Genomic DNA, 23,067 nt, shown 5'->3' with positions numbered 1-23,067 from the left:
CTTCCCTCCTGCACATTCTCCCACTTTCTGTTTTTTTCTCTTTTGGAAAGGTTTTGAAATAAATGCACCTTTGGAATACCAATCTAACCCATCCTTTGATCCTTTGCATTCTATCAAAGGGGCATCTAGATGGTGTATTGGATAGAGTGTTGAACTTGGAATCAGGAAGGCTTCAGTTCAAAAACTGCCACAGACACTTACTAGTTGTATGGCTCTGGGTAATTCACAGTCTCTGTACAAGTCAGTCTCCTTATGTATAAAATGGGAATACTAATAGCACCTACCTTACAGAGTTCTTGTGAGAAATGTGCTCACTCTAGGAAAAACAATACTCATTATTGAAGCCAGGAAAGCCCTTATTTTATTCTGGATTCTTGTGAATTGGTAGTCACCTCTCCCTGCCCCCCACCCCCCAAGGGAGCATACTTGCTCAGATAAATGCAAGACCATTTACTCCCTGTTCCTGATTTGAATTCCCTCCCCACCCCGCCCCCTTCCCCACTGGCTGGATGCAACTTCCTGAACCGCCTATTCCACGTTTTTCTCCTAGATGTGTTCCCGCTCCCTTGTCATGCATCACATGTACATTTAAATTAGCTTGCTCCACCCTGGGGATGTGTGGGTTAATATTAAACAGCTTATTAAGCATGCACACAAGCTTCCAACCATCTACTTGGTCAGAGGCTTGGTTCTACTAAGTCATCGTTCTGGTTGGAACTGGTTGCATCCTTCTGTCCTGTAAAGCTGGGCATGTGTAGTGTTAATCTTATGGAAACAGAGCTCCTTTTGTTGCTCGCATTGTTAGAATAAAATGAGATGATATTTATAAAATGTTTTGCAAACCTTGAAGAACTATATAAATACTAGCTTTCTTAGTTACTATTAATATGAGTAGAGAAGTAAGAACTTCTCCAAATGAGACACTATGGTGATTTGACAGTATAATGGAATGATCATAGGACTTGCCATCAGAAAGCCACATTGTTGGTCAGCCACTAAAACTGTATGATCTTGGGAAAATCCCGTAAGATCTCTGAGTCTAAGTTTTCTCATCTGTTAAATGGGAATAATAATATTGGACTTCTACCTTCCCAGGCTTTTGTGGAAAGAGTGTTAAGTCTCACTAGGCTGTAGAAATTTATAATATTCTTCTTATAATATTTAAAGGTTTCTCAAAGTTGCCCAATGAACAGGCAGAAGGAGGAACTTTTTAGGGGTTGAGAGAATGATCAGGGGTGAGGCTTAAGATGAAGAGGGATAGGAAAGGAGAATGAGCTGGGTTGTATTCAGAGTAAGACTTTGTGTAGCTTCACATAGTGTCAACTCTAGCTATGGTTCAGGAATCTAGCTGCCTTGAATATCAAATGAATACATTTGCTAGCCTGGGAGCTGATGCTGAGAGGCAATGGCTTGACTAAAACCACTGCCTCCCCCCTCCAACCTATCCTCCAGTCACCATCACCACAAAATGGAATCCCATCCCTTTGCCATGAATATTTTATCAGTTCATTTGAAATGCAAAAGAGATGGGGCAGCAATGCCGTCTGGGTTTGTTGATGAGCTGCTGGCAGCAATATGGGAACAATTCTAATTTTGTATGCTCCTGTAGTATTTGTCACAGAACTAAGACTGATCAGTCCCTCTATGATCAGGAGATGCCCATACAGTCCCATTGGTTTGCACTTCTGGCTATTTCTGTAGATGAAATGAGCTTGACATTTCACAGAATGGTAAGTGCCCTCACAAGTACGATGCATACCTGAGCAGGAATCCTCCCTAAGACATCCTTGAGAAGTGTTCATTCATCTTTAGAGACCCTATGGCTTAAAAAATTAAAACTAGAAAGAATCTGAGACAACCTTGTTTACACATCTAGAAAATGCAGCTCACCCCACAGGTGTGATGTTGCACGCCTACGGTCCCTGTTACTAGGGAGGCTGACTTGATAGATGGCGTGAGTTTGGGACTTTTAAGCTGCAGTCAGGCTAATACCTCAGGTTTCTACACTAAGTCTAGCACCAATATGGTAAACCCCTGGAGTAGAGGGCCACAAGGTTATCTAAGCCGTCTAAGTCAGAAAAAATTGAGCAGGTAAAGCTCAGTATTGGGATCAGGCTGGTGAGGGGGCTGCTATACTTCTAGCCTAGGTGAAATAGGGAGACCCAGTTGTCCTCCTGAAAAAGAAAATGAAGCTCACAGAGCTTAAGTGGCTTGACCAAGGTCACAGAGATAGTATATGACAGAATTGTTTCTGCTACATCCAAGCTCCTATAATAAAAATATCCTCTTTTCTAGAGTAGCTCATTCCACTTTTGAAAGTCTTAATTTAGGACATTTTTCAAATGCAAATAAAGTTCTCTGAATTCTACCCATTGCTCAGAGTTCTGTCATTTGGAACAAAACAGGATCTATTTCTTCCCTTTATTGCACGATAGCCTTTTATATAGTTGAAGTTAATGGTCATGATACCATAGATTTCAACTCAACATCCTTAGTCCTGTCTATCAGTCCTCAGCTTGAAATAATTCCAAGGTCCCTTACCATCCTCACCATCTTCCTCTGCTTCTCACTGGGGTCCTTCAAAGAACTTTCTGTCAATCCATTCAGCTTTATTGTGCCAGTGATCCTAACCCCCTCAATCAATGTTTGTGAAGTTGGTGGCTCTGGTTATTCTCATTTCACAGATGGATAAAGAGGGAGATCAAGTAGCAAAATGGTGGTGTTCTGATTCAAAACCCAGTACTCTTTTAATTCACTATGCCTCCTCCCTTCATTTTTTAATGCCATCTAGACTGGGCCTACTGGTGTTGGAGGATTTGTCTGTGGTAAATGATGAGACAATCAACGAGCATTTATCAAACACCTAATATGGGCAGGACCTTGTGCTAGGCACTGTGAGAGAGAACAGAAAGAACAAGACACAATCCCTCCTCTTGGCAGTCTCATATTCTCCATCTGAAGCCAAGATTCCCTTTTGTGAAACAAACAAAAAAAACCAAACATACAGAGCATACAGAAATATCCTGCTAGGTAGTTTGTTTCAACTAATTAACCCTGTAGCAGTTCATTTGAGGTAGAGATCCATGATTAGAATAAAATATTCCAGACATCAGGAGTGGAGCACAGTAGAAACAGCAGGGTTCCAGTAGTCTAGAGAACTGGGTTTTAGTCCTGGTTATCTTATGAATTTGCTGTGTGATCTTGGCTCAGCTAATTCCCCTTTCTGGTCTTCAGTTCTCCCTTCCCAATCCCAAATAAAAGGGTTATACTAACCTGTTTCTATGATCTACTCCACATCTATTTTCTCTTGATTCTATAACTCTTGTTTTACCTCATTCACTTTCCCTTTCTGTATTCATACATTGATCAGACAGGTGTGGGTCACTTGAAAGAAATTTGAAGTTGACTAGCTAAGAGTCATTAATGTAGGAACTAAAGCAAAGACTTCTTTTCAGAGATATGAGTAAGACCAGGGACCTCCTTTTCCAGGATAACTTAAGGGAGACACCAATGTGCAGGTCACAAGACCATCATTCCAATGCCATTTCCCATTCCTAGACTCCCCCCAACCACCCCTCTGTGAGGATTCCCCTTTAGCTATTGAAAACATGGCCAAGCTCCTTGAAGGCAGGGTCTGTCCTATCTACCTTTATATCACCAACATTCAGCATAGCTCTTAAAAGATATTTGTTGAATGGATAAATGAATGAAAAAGTGTTACATTTCTTGCTTCACCTGCTTTCTTAGAGGCACTTATTGGACAAAATTAATTCCTCTGATTCCCAAGAAGGATATGAATCCTTTTCTAACTCTATTTTATTTAAGTGAAATGTATCTATTCTCTCTTCCAAATGACAACTATCCAAATACTTGGAGAAAGCTTTCATGTCCTGTAGAAAGTCTTTTCTTCTTTGGGATAAATATTTCTAGTCATTTCCACTCTTATGGAATGATCTACATAGTCTTATCACCATCACAGGCCCCCTCCAACTCAGCAATTTTCTAGTTGGTTGATGTTCTTCCTATGTGATGGCACTCTCACCCCTTTCCATCCAAGAAGATCTGGGTCTGTGTGAGAGAGATATCTGACCTTGCAGGATGGAAGGCAAAGCAAATGTCAGCCGTGACTATCCAGGACTTAGCAACCCAAACTCTAAGCCAGCTCCTAATGGAGAATGACAGCACCATGCCAAGGCTATCTTTCAAGATTTCCCTTGGAAATGAAGCCAGGGCAAGGGAAATGGTGAAGAAATAATTTCATTTTTCTTCCATTCTTGGAAGCAATTAACCTGTGAAAAAAAATTATTATTACAGAGAACACATTATATATATCAAACAAAGGATGAGATTTCAATGGTCCTGGAACAGGAGAAAGCTCAATCAAATGAACACTTCCCTTCCCCTTCTCCCAGCTTCCAACACAATCAAGACAATGGTTGGGGAAGCTAACTAAAACACCAAGGCATTCCAACACCTTTTTTCTGATTCTCAAAAGAACAACCTCAGTAGAGTACAGGGGTCTCTTGAGGAGACTCTCAGCTACTGCATACATCTGGCAGGTTAGATATCATTATGTAAAGAGGACTGTGGATTTAAGTCTCTGAAATCTAGCCTCTTATCTTCTCTCATTCCTGGATTGCATAAGTGCCTCTGGGCTCTGCACAGTGGATACTAGTCACTCCTCCCCATACCTCTTCTCCCATATACACCAGTGTGTCTTATCATCCAGTTGACTTGTAAGGTTCTTAAGGTCAGTGATTTTTCTCACTTTCTGCAGCTAAATGCTGAGAGTAAGTCATCCTCAACTAACAGGTATGATCCTGAAAACATGAGTGTAGATGGAATTTTAGCAAAACAAATCTTATTTTAAATGTGCTTGGCGAATTCATTATTTATAGCAGAGGTTATTAATTTTGGCTTTGTTTCATGAACTCCTTTGGCAGTCTGGTGAAGCCTATGGACCACTTTTAAAAACGAGATTTTGACACCTCTGTTCATAAGTGAAGGAAATGCTAGATTTCAGTCAGAGGTTAGTGAAGATGCAGATATAATATTTTCCTACCTAACTTCACAGTCACTGAAATCTTTCCATGGAACCCCCTGGCAGGACATGAACTACAGGGTAACAACTTTTGATGTAAAAATCCAAGAATTTGCTCTTCCCCTAACCCTGGTATTATTTCTTCATTTATGGATCTGGATTCTCTTGTATCAGATTTACTTTAAGAGAGATTCACCCAGAGGGCCATATCCACAGAAGGTACAGCAGTTCATAGTGACGATAGCAACAAAATGTCTGTCCCAAGAAGGACAATGATAGTGTTGATTTGGACTCTTTCTGTCTGTCTTATGTGTAATTGAATGTGGGAATTCCATGGAGAAGAACCCTTTGCCCAAAGTCAACAAATATTTCATATACCCTTCCTTTTACAACACTACCATCACCTCTCAGCCTAGCTACCTTACCCATTCCCTCCTTAGCCACAAGAAGCCCACTGTCTTCTCTCCTCCTACCACTAGATAGCTCAGCCCCTCCCAAGGTGAACATTGGCTAATCTGATCAGCCCAAATGCTAACGGAAGTGTACTCCTAGCTAGGCAATATCTGGACATTTAGAGAGTGACCTGGAGATAATTCTCTTGCCCTCTAGTTCTAATGCCTCAGGGACTCTAATGATGGAACCATGTCAGGTCATTTAGGGGAGATATACAGTAATGACAATTTTTGTGTCCCTGAAATTGCCAGGAATAGGGGTTTCTGAGAATGGTTGGGGTGTGTTCCATTCGTATCCTTAGCATGTCCTTATTGGGTTTGGGGTTGATTCTTAAGGTAAGGTAAGAAACAATAGTCAGATCAGTCATACCTGGAATCAGTGTGGATAAGTTTTCACACTAAGCATTTGAGGACTGACATCTAGAGGTTGGAAAGCCTTTAGATTTTTCCTCTTTCTCCTACATGATTCCAGCCCCATTATCCATCCCAAGAAGGACCAAGACACAGGGAAACTGGAGATGCTTTATTCCAGAAGATTTGGATAAAAGTCCTCAGAAAGTTGGAATGCCTTGAAGTCATGATCTTTTTCAGTTCTCTCTCACTCAGTCCCCATATTGTTTCTTCTCAATAATGTATTTCTTTCCCCTATGGTGCTAGCATCTCTGGATAGGAAAGGAACCAAGAATTCGAGGAAGTTATCAGAAATATAAAGACAAACATTCCGTAATCCTCCATACCCTACCAGGATGTCCTCCACAGTCTTGCTCTTGTTAAGTCATGTTTCAGTCAAGTCCAACTCTTCATAACCTCGTTTGGGGTTTTCTTGGCAAAGATACTGGAGTGGTTTGCCATTTCCTTCTCCAGCTCATTTGACAGATAAGAAACTGAGGCAAACAGGGTCACACAACTAGGAGGCCAGATTTGAGCTCAGGAAGATTCATCCTCATCCAGCATTCTGTCCAGTGTATCACCTAGTTACCCCTTCTACTCACTACTCTACTAAAATCAGTCTCTCCAAGATCTCCTGTGGTATCCTAATGATTTTTTCTCAGGTGTACTTATCCTTGGCCTCTCTCCCTAAGACATTTTTGCCTTTTGCTCCATACTTTCTCTCTCTGACTCTGTTTCTCTTTCTATCTCTGTCTCTTTCTCTCTCCTACCACATTCTGCCTTCTGTCTTATTTAGTGATGTACATGTCTTATACTGCCTATTTAATTGTAAACTCCTTGAAGGTGAGAACTGTGTAGTGAGGGTTTTCTTCTTTTTATCCTCAGTACTCACTGAAATTAGGCCCTTGAATATATTATGTGCTCAATAAATGTTTATTTGGTTAACTTTAATCTATTCTGATCTCAATTTCTTTCCTGTCTCTCAGTCTGCTATTATTGCTACAGCTAAGTCACAGATGCACAAAACCTCAGGGTTGGAAGAGGTTATCTAGTATAATTCATAACTGAACAAGAATCTTTTCTTTGGCATCCATATAAGGAGTAGCAGACCTCTAGTGATGGAGAACTTACTAGCTCCAAAGGCAGCCCATTCCACTTCTTATTAAACTTTGTATTGAGCTGAAATCTATTTCTCTATAACTTAAACCCCATTACTCCTAGTTCTGCTCTCTGGAGCTACACAAGATAATTCCAATCCCTTTTTCTTATGAAAAGTCTTTAAATAAATCAAAGCCAGCTTTGATTCCACACATACCCCACCCAAAACACACACATACACACACACTCACACACATACCCAACCTGCTAGCTTTTTCCTTTTCCAGGATAAAATCAGATTTTGGGCTTCTCCAGGCCAAAGCCTGTCTTTTGCCTTTCTTAGTGTTCCCTGGAGTTTAGTACAGTCCTGGCACATAGTAGGTACCTAATAAATGCATATTGAGTAAGTATGAATACCACAAGCTACAAATTCTTTCCAACATTTCTTATGTGGCATGGTTTTCAGTTTTCCAGTCAAGCAGGATTCTTTACTTTGGATAGACTCCAACTTAGTTGTGTGCTTTCATGGTATCCAGAACTGAGTGCAGAACATAAGGTACACTCTGGCTAGAGCGGAGGATAACAGGCACACATCATCACTTTGTTCCTTTTATATTTTATACTTCTATTAATGAAGCTTGCTGTTGTACAATTGTTTTCATTTGTGTCTAACTCCTTGTGACCCCAGGTTGGATTTTCTGGATAAAGATGATGTATTGGTTTGCCTTTTTCTTCTCCAGTTTATTTTACAGATGAGGAAAGTAAGACAAACAGGGTTAAATGACTTGCCTAGAGTCACAAAACTAGTAAATGCTTGAGGCTAGATTTGAACTCAGGAAGATGAGTCTCCCCTGGCTCCAGGCCTGGCTCTCTATATGCTGTGCCACTTAGCTGCCCTATTAGTGAAACTTAGAGATCATTTTTAGCTAGGCAGAACAGTAGATAGAGTGCTGGACCTAGAGTCAGGGAGACTCTTTCTGAGTTCAAATATGACTTCAAACAGTATTAACTGTGTGACCCTGGGCAAGTCATTTAACCCTGTTTGCCTCAGTTTCTCATCTGTAAAATGAGCTGAAGAAGGAAATGATAAATCATTCCAGTGTCTTTGCCAGGAAAACTCCACTCTGGGATCATAAAGAGTCACACATGATTGAAAAATGACCGAACACTAACAAAGCAATCATTTTAATTTTGTTGGCTTTCATGCCACATTATGACTCATACTGAGCTTTGATTGATTAAAAACCCCATTTCTTTTTACATGAACTGCTGTGCAGCTATAAAATCCCAGGTAGTAGCCTATTAAGGCATATGAGTTTTTCACCTGCTTTGAGGCATGCCAATCTAGAAAGATATTTCAATCTGAAAGATGCATTAAGAGAAGTATAATGTATAACCTATATTGAATTGCTTGCCTTCTCAATGAGGGTGGGTGGAGAGGGTAGAAGGGAGAGAATTTGGAACTCAAAGTTTTAAAAACAAATGTTAAAAATTGTTTTTACATGCAACTGGGAAATAAGATATAGAGGCAATGGGGTATAGAAATCCATCTTGCCCTACAAGAAAGTGAGGGGGAGGAGGATATGTTGTGAGGGGCGATAGAGGGGAGGGAAGACTGGGGGAAGGGGTCATCAGAATGCATGTCATCTTGGGGTGGGGGGAGGGGGTGGGTGGGGAGAACTTTTGGAACTCAAAATCGTGTGGAAATGAATGCTGAAGACTAAAATAAATTAATAAAAAGGAGAGAAGTATAATGTGCTAGACTAGGGAGGCAAGAATTCTGCCCTAGTTAAGCAACATCCAGCATATTGTGTTCTGTTCTGGTCACCATACTTTAGAAGGGATATTAACAAGCTGAAAAACACTGGAAGAAGACAACCAGGATAGCTAAAGGCCTGAAGTTCATTACATGGGAGAATCAATTATAGGAAATAGGATATTTAGCCCAGAAAAGAGAAGACTGGAGGTAGAGGGTGAAGGGGGATGCAACAGCTGTTGCCAAATGTTTAAAGTCTATCACATTAAAGAGGGATTGATTAGATTTACTCTTCATGGCCTTGAAAGATAGCACTTCAACTAATGGGTATGTCTTTTGAAGTAGCAAATTTAGGCTTTAATGTAAGAAAAATGCACTTCCCCTCAATTAAAACTATCCAGCTATTTAAAAGTGGAATGGACTACTGAAGGGCACAGAGGGTTTCTTCTCTTTGGAGGTCTTCAAACAAATGCCGAATGACTGATTGTCTGTCATATGTGTAGTAGAGATGATACTCATTCTGGTTTGGGTCAGTTCCTTCCAACTCTGACATTCTGTGAGGTCAGAGGATAGACATGGGGAGGTTGTAAATTTGCACAATGGGCAGGTTAGGATCAACCCTAATCCTAATCTCCCAGGCAATAGTGATTGCCAGTAAACTTCTTGCAGTTTTCATGACTGTTTTGTGCCCTGGTAAATTAGAGTAACAGAATGGGCTTATGCGCTACTAAATCCAAGGTCTCTACCTACCTCTCAACTGACCAATTTAGACTTTTTCCATGAATGCTGGGGAATTTTTTCCTAAGTGATAACAGGTCTACAAAACCTTAATTCCTGAAGTGTCTCAAGCACCACACTTGATTTTTGGTTAACTTATCCAGAAGGTTGACATTTTGTAGATTTTACTGAGTACCCAAGAAAAGCTATTCCAGTGGTGTTGATTTTACTTAAATGGTACCATGAAAGGATGTACCAGTCTAAATCCTGAGGGATGTTCCACTATAAATAGCTGAGATGTCTTTTTGAAGAAGTGTGAAACTTTTTCTTCAGATCTTTCCCTTTTTGGGTTAACGTTTGTGTTCTAATGATGCCAGATCCTCAGTAGTTTCTATAAATATGAAGCAATATGTATTATTCATTAGAGGACAGAATATCACCCATCCTGAAGGATCCACAACTTGAGAAAGCCATTTTTTTTTCAATAAACATTTATTAAGAGCCTAGTGGAATTGGCATGGTGTAGCAAGTAGAATGTAAAATTTGGAGTAAACTTGGGCTCAAATAATTCCTTTGACACTTTCTAGTTTTGTAAGCCTGGCAAGTCATTTAACATCTATGTGCTTCAGGCAGCTCCCTAGGATTTATCATATAGGTTGCAATCTGCGTTTGGTAGAAGAATTCCTTACACTGAAGAAATAACAAATTTTATTTGCATGTATATATGTATACATGTATACACTGTGCACAGCAGTGCTGGAGAAGATAAAGAAAGTAGATGACATGCCTTCTACCCTCTTGGAACCAAGCTTCAGTGAAGCTGGATCCCTGCAGGACATAAAGAAATGGACATCAGAAACTCTGGACTAGGTGATGGAGGGATAGGGCCTCCTGTTTTAATAGTTTGGATGTAGGGTCTTTGTCACTTTTCAGCACTTCCTAGACCCAACAAAAACCAGGTTAAAGCTAAATGTGGCTGGAACCTTTAATATTTTTTTTCAGATAGAGTTGTGGTTTACACAACAATCTCCCCCTTCATCAGACAGATAGGCCCATGGAGTTCCTTATAGGCTGAGGGATGGAATCAAGGATTTATTGGTCCCTGGATATCTGACTCACTTCAGAAGCTTTCTATCAGAAGATAAATACACTGAAGTTTAGTCTATACCAGTGAACAATCCCCACTCATGCTGAAGCTTTCTTCCTCTCCTTCAGTTCACAGTTGGCCCCAAACCACATCCCAAAAGACAAGTAGAGAGTTTATTTACTGACAGAATGACTTAGATAAAGACATCCAACCAAATCATCCTGTCACCATTCTCCACTGGGGTCTTCAATGCACATAGAGCTTCAATGTCAGGGGTTGAATGCCATAATACTTCTGTTCTACTTAAGAGTCATGTCTTTGCTCACAGGTTGCAACAACATCTATTCACATACTGGGATATCAATGATGACCATCATGCTGAAGATGATCTTTAATAAGATTTTGTCCCCTTAAAATAGTCTTGCAAATAAAGATAAGTGTCCACCCTCCCACATGCTTTTTCACTAGCCAAGGAGGAAAGACTGGTTGGGGTATAAATGGAACCAGTACAAACCAAAATCTTCTCCTTCAGATAAGTAGGCTAATGACTGACTATTTCCAAGGCTGCTTCAAAATGGATACAGAAATGGAGATAACTTGGGAGATGATTTGATCTCTGAAGATTCCCAGAGCTCTCAACAATGAGTCATGCGCAGATATGTAATGAATTATTCATAGAGACAATTTCCATCTCACTCTCTCTCCAGGTAGATGAAAATTCCACATGTATTCTAAATGTTTTCTCATTCTTTAGATCATTCCAGCCAGCCATGGTGGGAGGAAGAGTCCCACAGTCCCCAGCAAGCAGACAATGACAAACATCCACAGAAAGATCCTGTCTATGACCATGGCAACATACTTCCAGTCCTCTTTCACCTAGAAGTGGGACAAAACAGTGAGTTATTAACCATTCCCTCCAACATTCAGAGGCATTTCCTGTAAGATTCTGCTTGTGCAGAGAGAAGTTATTTTAGGACTTAATGAGAGATGGAAGGGATATATAAGAAGCAATAGATATTCTTGACTTATGTTAACTCTAGATAACCACAAACCCATTATTGTAGGGAAATGCGCAGGCTGGGAGCCAGGGTAGCTTCTGCACATATCACTAAATCTTGGGAATGTGCCCAGTACTTGAACAATGGGTGGAGAAAAATACTGTGGGATAGAACTTGAGTCAAAACCCTTTTGTATATAAAACTTGGTCTAGAGTACCCATTTGAGTTACAAACACCCCCATCATTACCTAAAAGAGAAATTTTTCTCTCTGTAATGGGAGCTTTAACTTTTTTGGAGTGAACTCTCTAGTATTCAGGTCATTTCAGAACCAGGGGAACCAAGGAAAACAGCCATGATTGCTCAGGGTCATGTTGAGACAGTTTCACACTAACTTTGTGTATCCTTAAATAAAGCCTATGCAAGCAAGCCAAGCAGGAATATGTTCAATTTGTCAGGCTACAGGAATTCTTTGAACACAGGAACTCCTACCAAGACACACACAGGCATATATATATATATATATATGTATATATATATATATATACATATATATATATATACATATATATATATATATATGCGCACACACTCATAGACACACATTTCTTGAGTTCCCCTTATGTGGCCTTGACTGAGGAAGCATGTAGGACATATGTCATCAATTTCCATCCTTGAATTTCTGTGTAATTTGCAAAAGGGTCCCCCTGAAAAAGTTTGGCCATTTTTTTTCACAGGCTATTAGAGCAGAAAGGAACCTAAAAGAACACTTTACCCAATCCCTGTATCTTACAGATGAGGAAATCTAGATGCAAAAAAGGGTTACTTGTGTGATCTCTGCAAAATCACAGTATCTGTGGCCTTAGTCACCTCATCTATGAAATAAGGGATTGAATTAAATGACCTTCAAGGTCTCTTCCAGCTTCAAATCTTTGATCATGGCAGGTTCAAGGTTGAACAGTTAGTTCCTGGAAGAACTGAGATTGGAAACCAAATCTCCTGATTCCCAGTTCAATCCCAGCACTTTCCATTACAATATAGGGGCTCCCATGCCGTGATTTAAATTCACTATGATCAGAACAGGCAGAGAGATTTCTGATTAACAGAGAGGTGTACAAAAGCCATAAAGGATTGGGGGTGGGGAGAGAGAGAGATGTGATGAGTTCAAATTCCTCAGCCAGTTCTTTCTCTCCTGTTTTCATCTTGCCCTGACTGAGGAAACATCTGGGAGGTAAGGAGGGACTGGGAGACAATTTATTAAATGCCTTTTATGTGTCAGGTATTGTGCTTAATGTTTTATAAATATTATCTCATTTGATCCTCACAACAACCATAAAAGGTAGGTACCATTACAACTAACATTTTTACAGTGGAGAAAACTGAGGCAGACAGAGGTAAAGTGACTTGCTCAAGGTTACACAGCTAGTGTCTGAGGCCATATTTGAACTCAGGTCTTCCTGACTGTAGGTCCAGTGCTCTATCCACTGTGCCACTTAGTTGCTTCCTAATCTGGGTTTCAAGTGACCATGATTGATTCTTGAGAAACCACACAAGGAGTACATGAAAAAACCTGAAGGCATTTCTGGAGAGGAGGAGAGGCAGTAATGAACCACACAAGTGATATTGCTCTGCATCCTACTGTTTTTCACTCTGGCCTTCACCTCACCATTTAAAGTCCACAGTCTCTCTGCCCCTACGCATAGGAGACAATAGGCTACTGCTCTGCCTGTGACAAGACATGGATGGATTTCCTGTCCTAATTCCAAAAATGTTATTTTGAGATTCAGCTATAACAGGTACAGGTCAATAGAACAGCAAATTTATTTCACATTGGGGAGAAGAGTTAGTAACATTTCATGATCTTACAGAAAGCTAACAGGATCTTGTTAATCTATGTCTAAAACCCTGTGTAAAGATGAATGGCTGTTTATATGAATGGACTACAAGTTTGCTGATACTCATATAGATTCTGAGGGCATCTGTGTCTACGTCTGTCTATCTTGTTTGTAGGATCCTACGAAAATCCTACGTAACTATCATTTCTATTAGCTCTGACTTGACCTACATAGAATTAACAAGCAGCTATTAAGAGGAGAAAAGAAACAGAACGTCTCACAAGCACCTTTTTGAGGTTTGCCATTTTGCTCTTTCTTCTTGGTAATTTTCCTCTTTCATCACTAGTTTCTTCCTTTCAGAGAGTTGACAGTTCAATTGGCTTTCGATGGTCACTAGTGAATCTCCAAATGAAAGCAGGGCCCATTTCGGGGTAGCTAATCTACATTAGGTGACAGTGAGTTGTCACCTATCCCTACCTGTGTGTTTACAAATCCAGAGAGACTGTATTGGAGATAATAGTTTTAGCCACTTTCAAAATGGTCGACTCCAATGCTTAATCCCTGCTCCTGTAAGAATGTTTCATAGCACACATAGAGCCCCTTTAAAATTGATGGAAAAAAGAGAGAAGTAGAACTAAACTTCATTTTGGGGGCTTTACAAGTGTTTTGAGGTATCAAATAGTCCTCTAATAGACTTCTCTGCTCCACTTTCTTATGTAATTGCTGCGTTACCAGCAACAGTGTTAAACCAAATCGAAACAAATGTGTTTATTTAATCAGGGCCAGAGAAGCAACAAAGTAATTTAATAATAAAGATGCTGTTTATAATCTCTTTATTTCCAGGGAAAGCTAGAAAAGCCTGGTTCCCCAGGGTGTTATTTTTCCAATTTTCTTCTAATTGCCTTTTCCTTTTGTCCTCACAACACCCCATTTCTCTCCTGAAGATGAAACACGAGAGCCGACCAAAGTGTTCCTGCGCCTCACCCCTAAATGTTGATCCGTGTGAAGTCTGCTATACTCCCCAGGGACTTGTAACTCATCAAAGATGAAAAGCAGGTCACCTCAGCCCTGTGAAAAGGATCTGGAGATAAAGGGCTGTTTGGATGGCAGTGACACAGTGGGCCAAAGGAGAAAAAAAACGGGTTTTGGGGGGTGTGATTTTGTATATGTGTGTGTTTGTTTCCAGCCTCATTCCAGAGCACTTGTTCTGACAGTACTTTATATACCGATAAATGTCATATTTATCTTTTGGTTTTCATTAAGATTTTGATTAAACTACTAAAGGAATGTGTTATCTCCCACAGGGCACATTTTCTCAGATATGTGTTATGTCGTAAGATAGGAAATCTTTCTTCTGTTTTAAGAACTCACAGGGAAATCTCTCTCCCTGAATACATAAGGCATATTTGGGCTTCCACCCCTGACATTTATTGACATAAGACATATTTTAGGGATACTCAAGGCAAACTTTCTTCCTGAGTCTTCCCTCCCCATTATTCTGTGGTTGGATCGATCAGATTTTCCTAGGGTTTAGTTGTTCATTTTCGCACCCTTCACTTAAAAGGTTTGTTTTAGGATCAATTTCCAGCTAATGGTGGATAAAAGCTCCCAGCATACCTACCATAATTCTTCAGCCTGGCATTTAAACTCTTCTTCATTCTGCATTGCCTCAACCATCTTCCCTCAGTTCTTACTCTTTCCCAATGTGCAACCTCTATTCAAATCAAACTGGTTTCATCTTCTGGAAACTTCCTTCTTGTTCCTCTGTCCCTGCCTTTGGCCGTATTGATCTACCCTATCCAAAATGTGCTTCCCAAATCCCTCCACCTATTCCAAACCTATCCATCCTTTAAGGCTTAGAATATTTCCCACCTAATCCAAGAAGCCTTTTTTGTCTGCTCCAGCCCTCATTGATTCCTCTACTTTAACTGAACTACAAGGCCTTTATAGTCTGACTTACACAATCTTACATATCATTATATTGTCTGCTAGTGTTCCATGTGTGACAAATCCCTTAACCAAACTCCCTTTGATCATTCCTTCCATTCATAGACTTCTGTCCTATTCAGGTGATTCTGAATGAAACTGCAGGAAGTCAAGAAACTGAACTATAGGGTCTACTACTTATCTATGTTACACAATCTTAATCAGATCCTCACTACAGCAAGGTAATCCTTTTATATCTTCCCAATAGCTTCTTTCTCCTACTTACAGCTATCCCCAACCTTTTCATTCCTCCTGAAGTCTCTTGCAGCACCCTCCTTCCGTTGTCTAAAGTGTGGACCTCAATTCATACCAAAAACAGCAGAGGCTATTCAATGAGAGTTCCTTCTACTTCTCTCATCTCATATCACTAATACACTTTCCAAGACTTCCTCCTTCACCCCCTTCTTACATGAAAAAGTGGGTCTTTTCCTTGCCAAGTCAAACCCCTCTTACATCCTTTCCCTTCCTATCTTCTCCAGCAGATTGTTCCCCCTCATCATTCCAACTTAATCTTCAATCTCTCCCTGTCTACAAGCTCCTTCCCTAATGTCAACAAACACTGCCATATCTCCCCATCCTTTAAAAAAAACCTCACATAATCCATACATCTTCATTAGTTATCTCCCTATATCTCTCCTTTCCATAGGTAAATCCTTGGGGAAAGCAGTCTGTTGTTGGTGCATGTATTTCTTTCACTCTCACTTGATTCTAAATCCTTTACAATCTGACTTCTGACCTTGTGCTTTGACTGAAACTTCTCTCTCCAAAGTCCCCAATGATTTTTTAGTTGCCAGATAATGGCCTTTTCTCAATCTTTATCCTTCTTGATCACTCAGCAGTCTTTGACATAGTCACTTTCTTCTCCAAGATATGCTCTCTACTCTGGAATTTTATGACACTAATTTTGCCTAGCTTTTCTCATACCTATCTGATCATGTATTCTATAACCCTAAACCTAATTTCTTCTCAGTCTTCTTTGCTGACCTATGACCCTTGGAGTCAAGGACAAACAGGTGTAACCTAAGTCACACCACCACTCTGGATGTCCCCCTAGATATTGTGCTGGGCCCTCTTCTCTTTTCAGTCCATACTATCCATCTCCTCTGGTGATCCAACCAGCTCCCATGGATTCAATTATCATCTCTTTACAGAAAATTCCCAGATCTACATATCCAACCCTAACCTCTCTCCTGAGTTCTAATCTTGTATCGCCAACCCCTCTATTGGACATCTTGAACTGGATGTACCCCACTCAATGTAAACTCAACACATCAAAAACAGTTCTTATTTCATTTCCCACCACAAAGTTCCCTACTCTTCCAAACTTCCTAGTTACTGTCAAGAGTATCACCATCCTCTTAGGTTCACGATCCCATCCTCTCTCAAACTTACTCTACGTATTCAATCTGTTGCCAGTTCTTATCATTTCTACATTCCCAACATCTCTATATATGCCTGTTTGTCTTTGTCACTGCCACAAACCATCATCTCATACCTAAACTATTACAGTAGCCTACTGACTCATCTCCTTAACATGTGTCTTCTCACTCCAGTTCATCTCACACTCAGCTGCCAAAATGATTCTTCCTCAAGTGTAGGTCTGACCATGTCACCTCTCTATTCAATAGTTCCTTGTTACCTCCAGGATTAAATATAAAATTCTTTGTTTGACTTTTAAAGCCTTACACAACTTATTCCCTTCTTATTTTTCCAATTTTAAACACTTTACTTCCCTTCATGTGCTTTCTGCTCCAGAGATACTGGCTTAGTTACTTTTCCTTAAACAAGATATTCCATCTACGGACTCCATGACTTTTCACTGGCTGGTCTGAAATACTCTCTCCCTTCATCTTTGCCTCCTGACTTCTCTTATTTCCTTCAAATGTTGGCTCAAATCTCAGCTTATAGAGGCATCCTTTTCTGTCTCCTGCCCACCTCTCCATTTATACTCTATATCTTGTGTGTATATAATTATTTGCATGTTTTCTTCCCAATAAAAATGTGAGCTCTTTGAGGGTAAAGGCTATGTTTCTGCCTTTCTATGTATTTCTAGAATGTAGCACAGTTCCTGAATACCTGGAGCATAATAGGTGCTTAATAAATGCATATCACTGATTAATTCCTGCTGCTGCTCAGAATGCGAGCTCCTTTTCCTCCAGCTTTTTTTCACCACTTCCAGCTGTCAAGAGATAGGGCCTGGATCTTTGATTTCACTGGTATATGGAATTTCCTGGTGAGGGAATTCCTCATACCAGTATAGGTCAGCAGCTGCTCAGCAACTTAGATTCTTAGAGTATTGCCTAGTATTCTAAGGAGATAAGTGATTTGCCTAGGGTCAAGCAGCCAGAATGTGTCAGAGGCAGGACTAGAACCTATGTCTTCCTGGCTTCAAGGCCATCTCTCTATCCACTACTCAAGTTGTGTCCAACTCAAATAGAAATACTCAACTACACATAAGGATCCTCATGGGCTGCATGTTGCCTTATTTTCAATAATCTGTTATTATCTAATTTAATTATCTGTTATCTCTTTAATTATCTAATATTATCCATGCTTTATTGTATTATCTTTTGAAATTTTCCAGTTATATGTTAATTGGGTTCAGGGTGCACTCTGGAATGTTGGGGGACACCTGCAGCCCACAGATGGAGTACTTGACACCTCTACACTATACCATACTGTTTCTTACCAGTTATGTAGATGGAGCATTACCAACAACTTATGTGTGAACTTAATCAGGAAGGAATCCCTTCCAGGAACTCTTCCATATTCCTCCATCTCCAACCACATAGGGCTATTTTGAGGACTTTCGTAAGAAGACAAGTACCTTGCCTCAAGAGGACAATTTCATATATTGTTCTGCAGATCACCCAGGATCATCTACCTACTCAATAACATGTTTAGGGCTGGGTCTGTAAATATTTTAACTTGATTCGTTCCATCAGGATCTTTGGAATCCAAGGTTAAAAGCCCAGTGGGAGGAACTGATTTCCTTTGGTTTCCCCATCATCAACTATGTCCTGGTCTTGAGAACAGCTCCATTGATGGCTCTTGAAACAATCCTCACAGATCAAATTCTATGTTTGTCCTTGACTCCAAGGCCATAGGAAGGCCTGAGTGGGAAGAGTGCTGGACCTAGTGTCAGAAGACCAGAAAATCAATATTGCCTCAGCCTCAGCTGTGGTGTAAACTTGGGAAAGTCCCTTGACCTCTAAGAACCCCAGTTTCTCCATCTGTAAAATAGGAGTGAAAATGCTATTTACACTGTCTACCTCACAAAGCAGTTGTAACAAAAGGGTTTTGTAAACCTAAAAGAACTTTAGATGATGCTTTTCTCCCCATGCCATCTTTATCATTAGCATCCTTCATGGCTCTCAAAATTCACACAGCTCTGGTCACTTTGGCTCTCTCTATCATTGCAACCAATTAATCAATCAACATTTATTAAGTGCCAACTATGTGCCAGGCATTGTGTTAAGTGTTGGAAACACAAAAAAGAGGCAAAAAACAGTCCTTGCCCTCAAGGAGTTTACAACCTAATAGGGGATGCAATATGCAAAAAAAATAACAAAGTAGGCCAAATGGTGCAGTGGATAGAGTGGTGGGCCTGGAGTGAGGAAGATTCCTCTCCCTGAATTCAGATCTGATTTCCGACATTTACTGGCTGGGTGACCCTGGATAAGTCACTTCTTCCTGTTTGCCTCAGTTTCCTCATCTGTAAAATGAGCTGGAGAAGGAAATGGCAGACCATTCCAGTATCTTTGCCTACAAAATCTCAAATGGAGTTCATGAAGAGTCAGACACAATTGAAAACAACTGAACAACAAGAAGCTGTATACAAGATATACAGGAGGGTCAGCTTCCATTCCCTTTCCTAAGTCTTTTCTAAATTCTTTCCACTCTGTGGCCTTCATCCATACAGCACAAGACTTTGATCTTGAGACAGTTAGATGGTCTAGTGGTTAGAATCAAGAACATTTGAGCTCACATCAGATCTCAGATACTTACTAACTGTTTAACCTCGGGCAGGTCACACCTTTGTCTGCTTCCATTCCTTGAGCTGTAAAATGGAGTTCAGTATAGCAACTACCTCCCAGTGTTATTGTGAGGTTCAAATGAGATAATATTTACAAAGTATTGAGCATAGTGCCTGGTACATAGTAACCCCTTTATAAATGCTCGCTTCTTTTTTTCCTTCCTTCCTTTGATCTGGAAAACAATTTTCTGTCCAGGAGATTTGCAAACCCAGATTGAATAATTGAGCAACAATTTTCCTCTTTTTCTTGCCCAGTGTTTCCAGGTAACGTGACAGGCCCAGGGTCATCTCTATTCTTTGACCTTCAGTCATCCTCCTTCCATACTCTGAATGTTGTTCTGAGATTGATATCATCCAAAAACATTAAGAGAAGTTATAGGCAATTGGTTCACAGTTGTATGGAGGTGGTTTAGCTGCCTTTGATGCCCCCCACAAGTGCAGAAGCCCTACCCTAAAGAGTCCTACTCTTTAGGACCACCCTCCTTCCCCAACATGGGATGTGAAGAAAATCAGGCTTATTTAAAAATTAACTGGGCATGGGGAGGGATGGGAGAAAGAAATTAAATCTGCAGCAAATAGACACGTCATTCAATGAATTTCAATACACGATTTGGGGACTAGCCACTGTTTTGTTTTTTGTTTTTTTACCTTATCAGCGCTACCCTTCCTTGTCAGAGGGGAAAATAAAAAGCAGGCTGCATATCATATTTATCTAGGAACCTGTCCCAGAGTGCCCTGTGATTTCTGACAGCTGCTACGGGTTGGACCTAAATCCTTGTTGGGTGATTGACTGGCTGAATATCTTACCGAAAAATCCGTGTCTTCTGCCTTCAAATGATCTGCAATGTACTGGACTCCCTCTACTGCAAGTTTCAAGGTTGGTGACATGGGCAGGGCATGCTGTTCTTTGGTGCTGCGTGGTTTGGTCACTGGATCTGAGCCAGATGCAGCCTTGACCTTCTTGCACTGACACTTGCATGGGGAAGGCTTCTCCTGGGGTTGGACTTCATCTTTGGGGCTCCTCAAAGAGGCTGGGGAGCTGGCAGACTGTCCATTGTTTGCCTGGGAAGAGTCCTCTTGGAGAGAGCAGTACTGAATGCTCCTTGATCTGCAGCGGATGCCTCCTTCCTCCATTTTGCTGGAGCTGTACATTTGCTGCACGCTTAGAGATCTGACTTTGGAGAAGCCAGAGGGATGGGTATTATTTGGAGGAGGCTGGGGAGTGGGTGAAGAGCAGGGACTGGGCTTCCCAGGTTCAGGATGCTGCAGCACAGTATACTGACCTGAGGGAGATTTGCAGACAGGCTGGGGTTTGACTGGATCATCCAGGTGGACACAGAATGAAGCTGAGGGTGATCGGTCTGGGCTCTGGGGGCTGGGGGAAGTTGAGGTAACAAAATTGGGCTCTGGCTGTGGCCAGAACCTTGGACCTCCAGCAAGTTTGTGCATCGACTCAACCAGCTTCCTACAGTTGTCTTTCACCACACCAGGACGTTTCATGAAGAGTAAACGAGGAATGATATCCAGGAACACCCTTCGGACCCACGCAGGCATGGTGTGTGTACGAGGTGAGCGATGGTGGACATTGAGCACAAAAACGGTGATGATGATGGACAATGTCACAAAGATCATGGTGAAGAGCAGGTACTCCCCAATTAGAGGAATGACCAGGGATGTGGATGGGATGATCTCAGTGATGAGAAGTAGGAACACAGTCAAGGATAACAGCACAGAAATGCACAATGTGATCTTCTCCCCACAGTCTGATGGCAGGTAGAAAACCAAGACAGTCAAGCAGGAAATAAGAAGGCAAGGGATGATGAGGTTGATGGTGTAAAACAGGGGGAGCCTGCGGATGATGAAGGAGTAGGTGATGTCTGAGTAAATTTCGGCACAGCACTCATACTTCTTAATGTTATAGTTTCCAACAGCATTGATGATGACCCACTCACCACTCTCCCAATAGTCCAGCTGGTCCACATGGCTATGCATGCTCACCAAGTCAATCTTTGCTTTATCATAGGTCCAGGAACCAAACTTCATGGTACAATTTTGCTGGTCAAAGGGGAAGAAGGTGACATCAATGCTGCAGGAGCTCTTATAGATGGCAGGGGGTGTCCATTTGATCCTCCCATCATAGAAGAGGTGAGCTTTGGTCAGGTGGGTCACGGTAAAATCACCATCTGCACTAGGGTAGGAAAGATGAGAAATCAATGACAGCATTAGGACTGTTGGTGTCACAGTGACCACTAGTACTCTGGCCAGATACATTGCAATTCCCTCCTCAATTCTGGGTTAGACAGAAAATACGTGTACATGAGCATAAATATGGGTATAATTACACAAGTGTAGTTCTTTGCAGTGATAATAATACCAGCAATACGTGCCTCATAGGATTTTGAGACTCAAATGGCACAATGCACATAAAGTACTTTTCAAACCTTAAATACTTCATAAATATCAGTTTATTATTATTACAGAAAAATTATTCTCACCTTGTTCAATGGAGTTGAAATAAAAATAGTCCTGGGGAAAGTGAATAGCCTGTAATTATTCTTTCATATTTAAGGTTCTGTGGACGGCTTCACAGAATGATAAAATAACTGCTTTTTGTAGATGAATGTAGGAATTAGGGTAGAAGTTCATCTTCTGGAAGCTCACTGAAAGTCTTCATGGTACAACTCCTGTAGCAATCAGGAGGATGGGGATGATACAGACCTCATCCTGTTCTCAGATTATTTTGATTTCCTATGCTGGGTCTGTTCTGAAAACTGTTTACTCTATTTCAATTGAAGATTCTGAATGATTATCACTTTAATGCTGTGGTAGTAGTACATAGCTTTGTGCTTTCAAAGCACTTTATCTAACTCGAGCTTCACAGTATCCCTGTGAGAGAGGCTAGCCCATCACTACCCTGATTTTATGGACTGGAAGGCTGAGATTCAAGAGAACTTAAGTTACTGGTCCAAGGTCATAAAATCAGCCTGTAGAAATGATGAGGAAGTAGAACCCAGGTCTCATGACTCCAATCCTCTTTCTAGTGGAATACTCTACCTTCCCAGGCTACAGTTTTCTCTCTGAATAGATTATATCCCAGTTAGTATAAGAAGTATATAACATGATACTGGATACGATACATAGATAATATGACACATTTGTGTAGGATGTAAAAGCTTAAAAAACACTTTCCTTACACCAAATACACAAGTGTTATAACAAATGAGGAAGCTGAAACTCCAGAGCTTGAGTGACTTGCTCAAACTCATGAAGTCAGTAAAAGACAGGATTTGAACCCACATCTCCTGGCACTAAGCCTAGCATTTTATCCAACACACAAGAATGACTCTCATGGATAATTTAGTTTTAAAACTGAAGCACCAGGAAGGATAAAATTCAATTGCCACTTAACAGCCAGCCGCCCATCATGGGGGACCACAATAGGAAGATGTTACTGTTATTTTGTAACGGGAGAGGCAACACGATGTAGTGTAGTGGTGTCAGACTCAAATAAAATCGGGGACACTAATTCACCATACATGCATAAAGGTCTCTGAGGGTGGCATATAGCAGTTTGAAAATGCAATGTTATCTATGTTTATTTATTTTGTTAAATATTTCCCAATTATATTTTAATCTGGTTCTGGCAGCACTAGAGAATGTTGCTAGCTTGCGG

At 40.7% G+C, this 23,067-nt stretch overlaps 1 protein-coding gene across 1 annotated transcript in view; it reads right to left on the bottom strand.

Moving 5' to 3' along the window:
* Nucleotides 1-9,966: 9,966 nt before the first annotated feature.
* CHRNA4 (cholinergic receptor nicotinic alpha 4 subunit) overlaps nucleotides 9,967-23,067 on the bottom strand; it is a 51,726-nt gene continuing 38,625 nt past the window's right edge. Inside the window, exons 5-6 of the mRNA XM_072633305.1 lie at nucleotides 20,202-21,582; nucleotides 9,967-11,417 (exon numbers count right to left, since the gene is read on the bottom strand). Of these exons, the coding sequence (XP_072489406.1) occupies nucleotides 11,292-11,417; nucleotides 20,202-21,582 (1,507 nt within the window). The 3' untranslated portion in view covers nucleotides 9,967-11,291. The remainder of the gene's footprint in view (nucleotides 11,418-20,201; nucleotides 21,583-23,067) is intronic.

The sequence above is a fragment of the Notamacropus eugenii genome, chromosome 1 (genome assembly GCF_028372415.1).
Source record: "Notamacropus eugenii isolate mMacEug1 chromosome 1, mMacEug1.pri_v2, whole genome shotgun sequence".
Lineage (NCBI taxonomy): Eukaryota > Metazoa > Chordata > Mammalia > Diprotodontia > Macropodidae > Notamacropus > Notamacropus eugenii.
The sequence above is the reverse complement of the archived record's forward strand: the minus strand, read 5'-3'. Positions and strand labels throughout refer to the sequence as shown.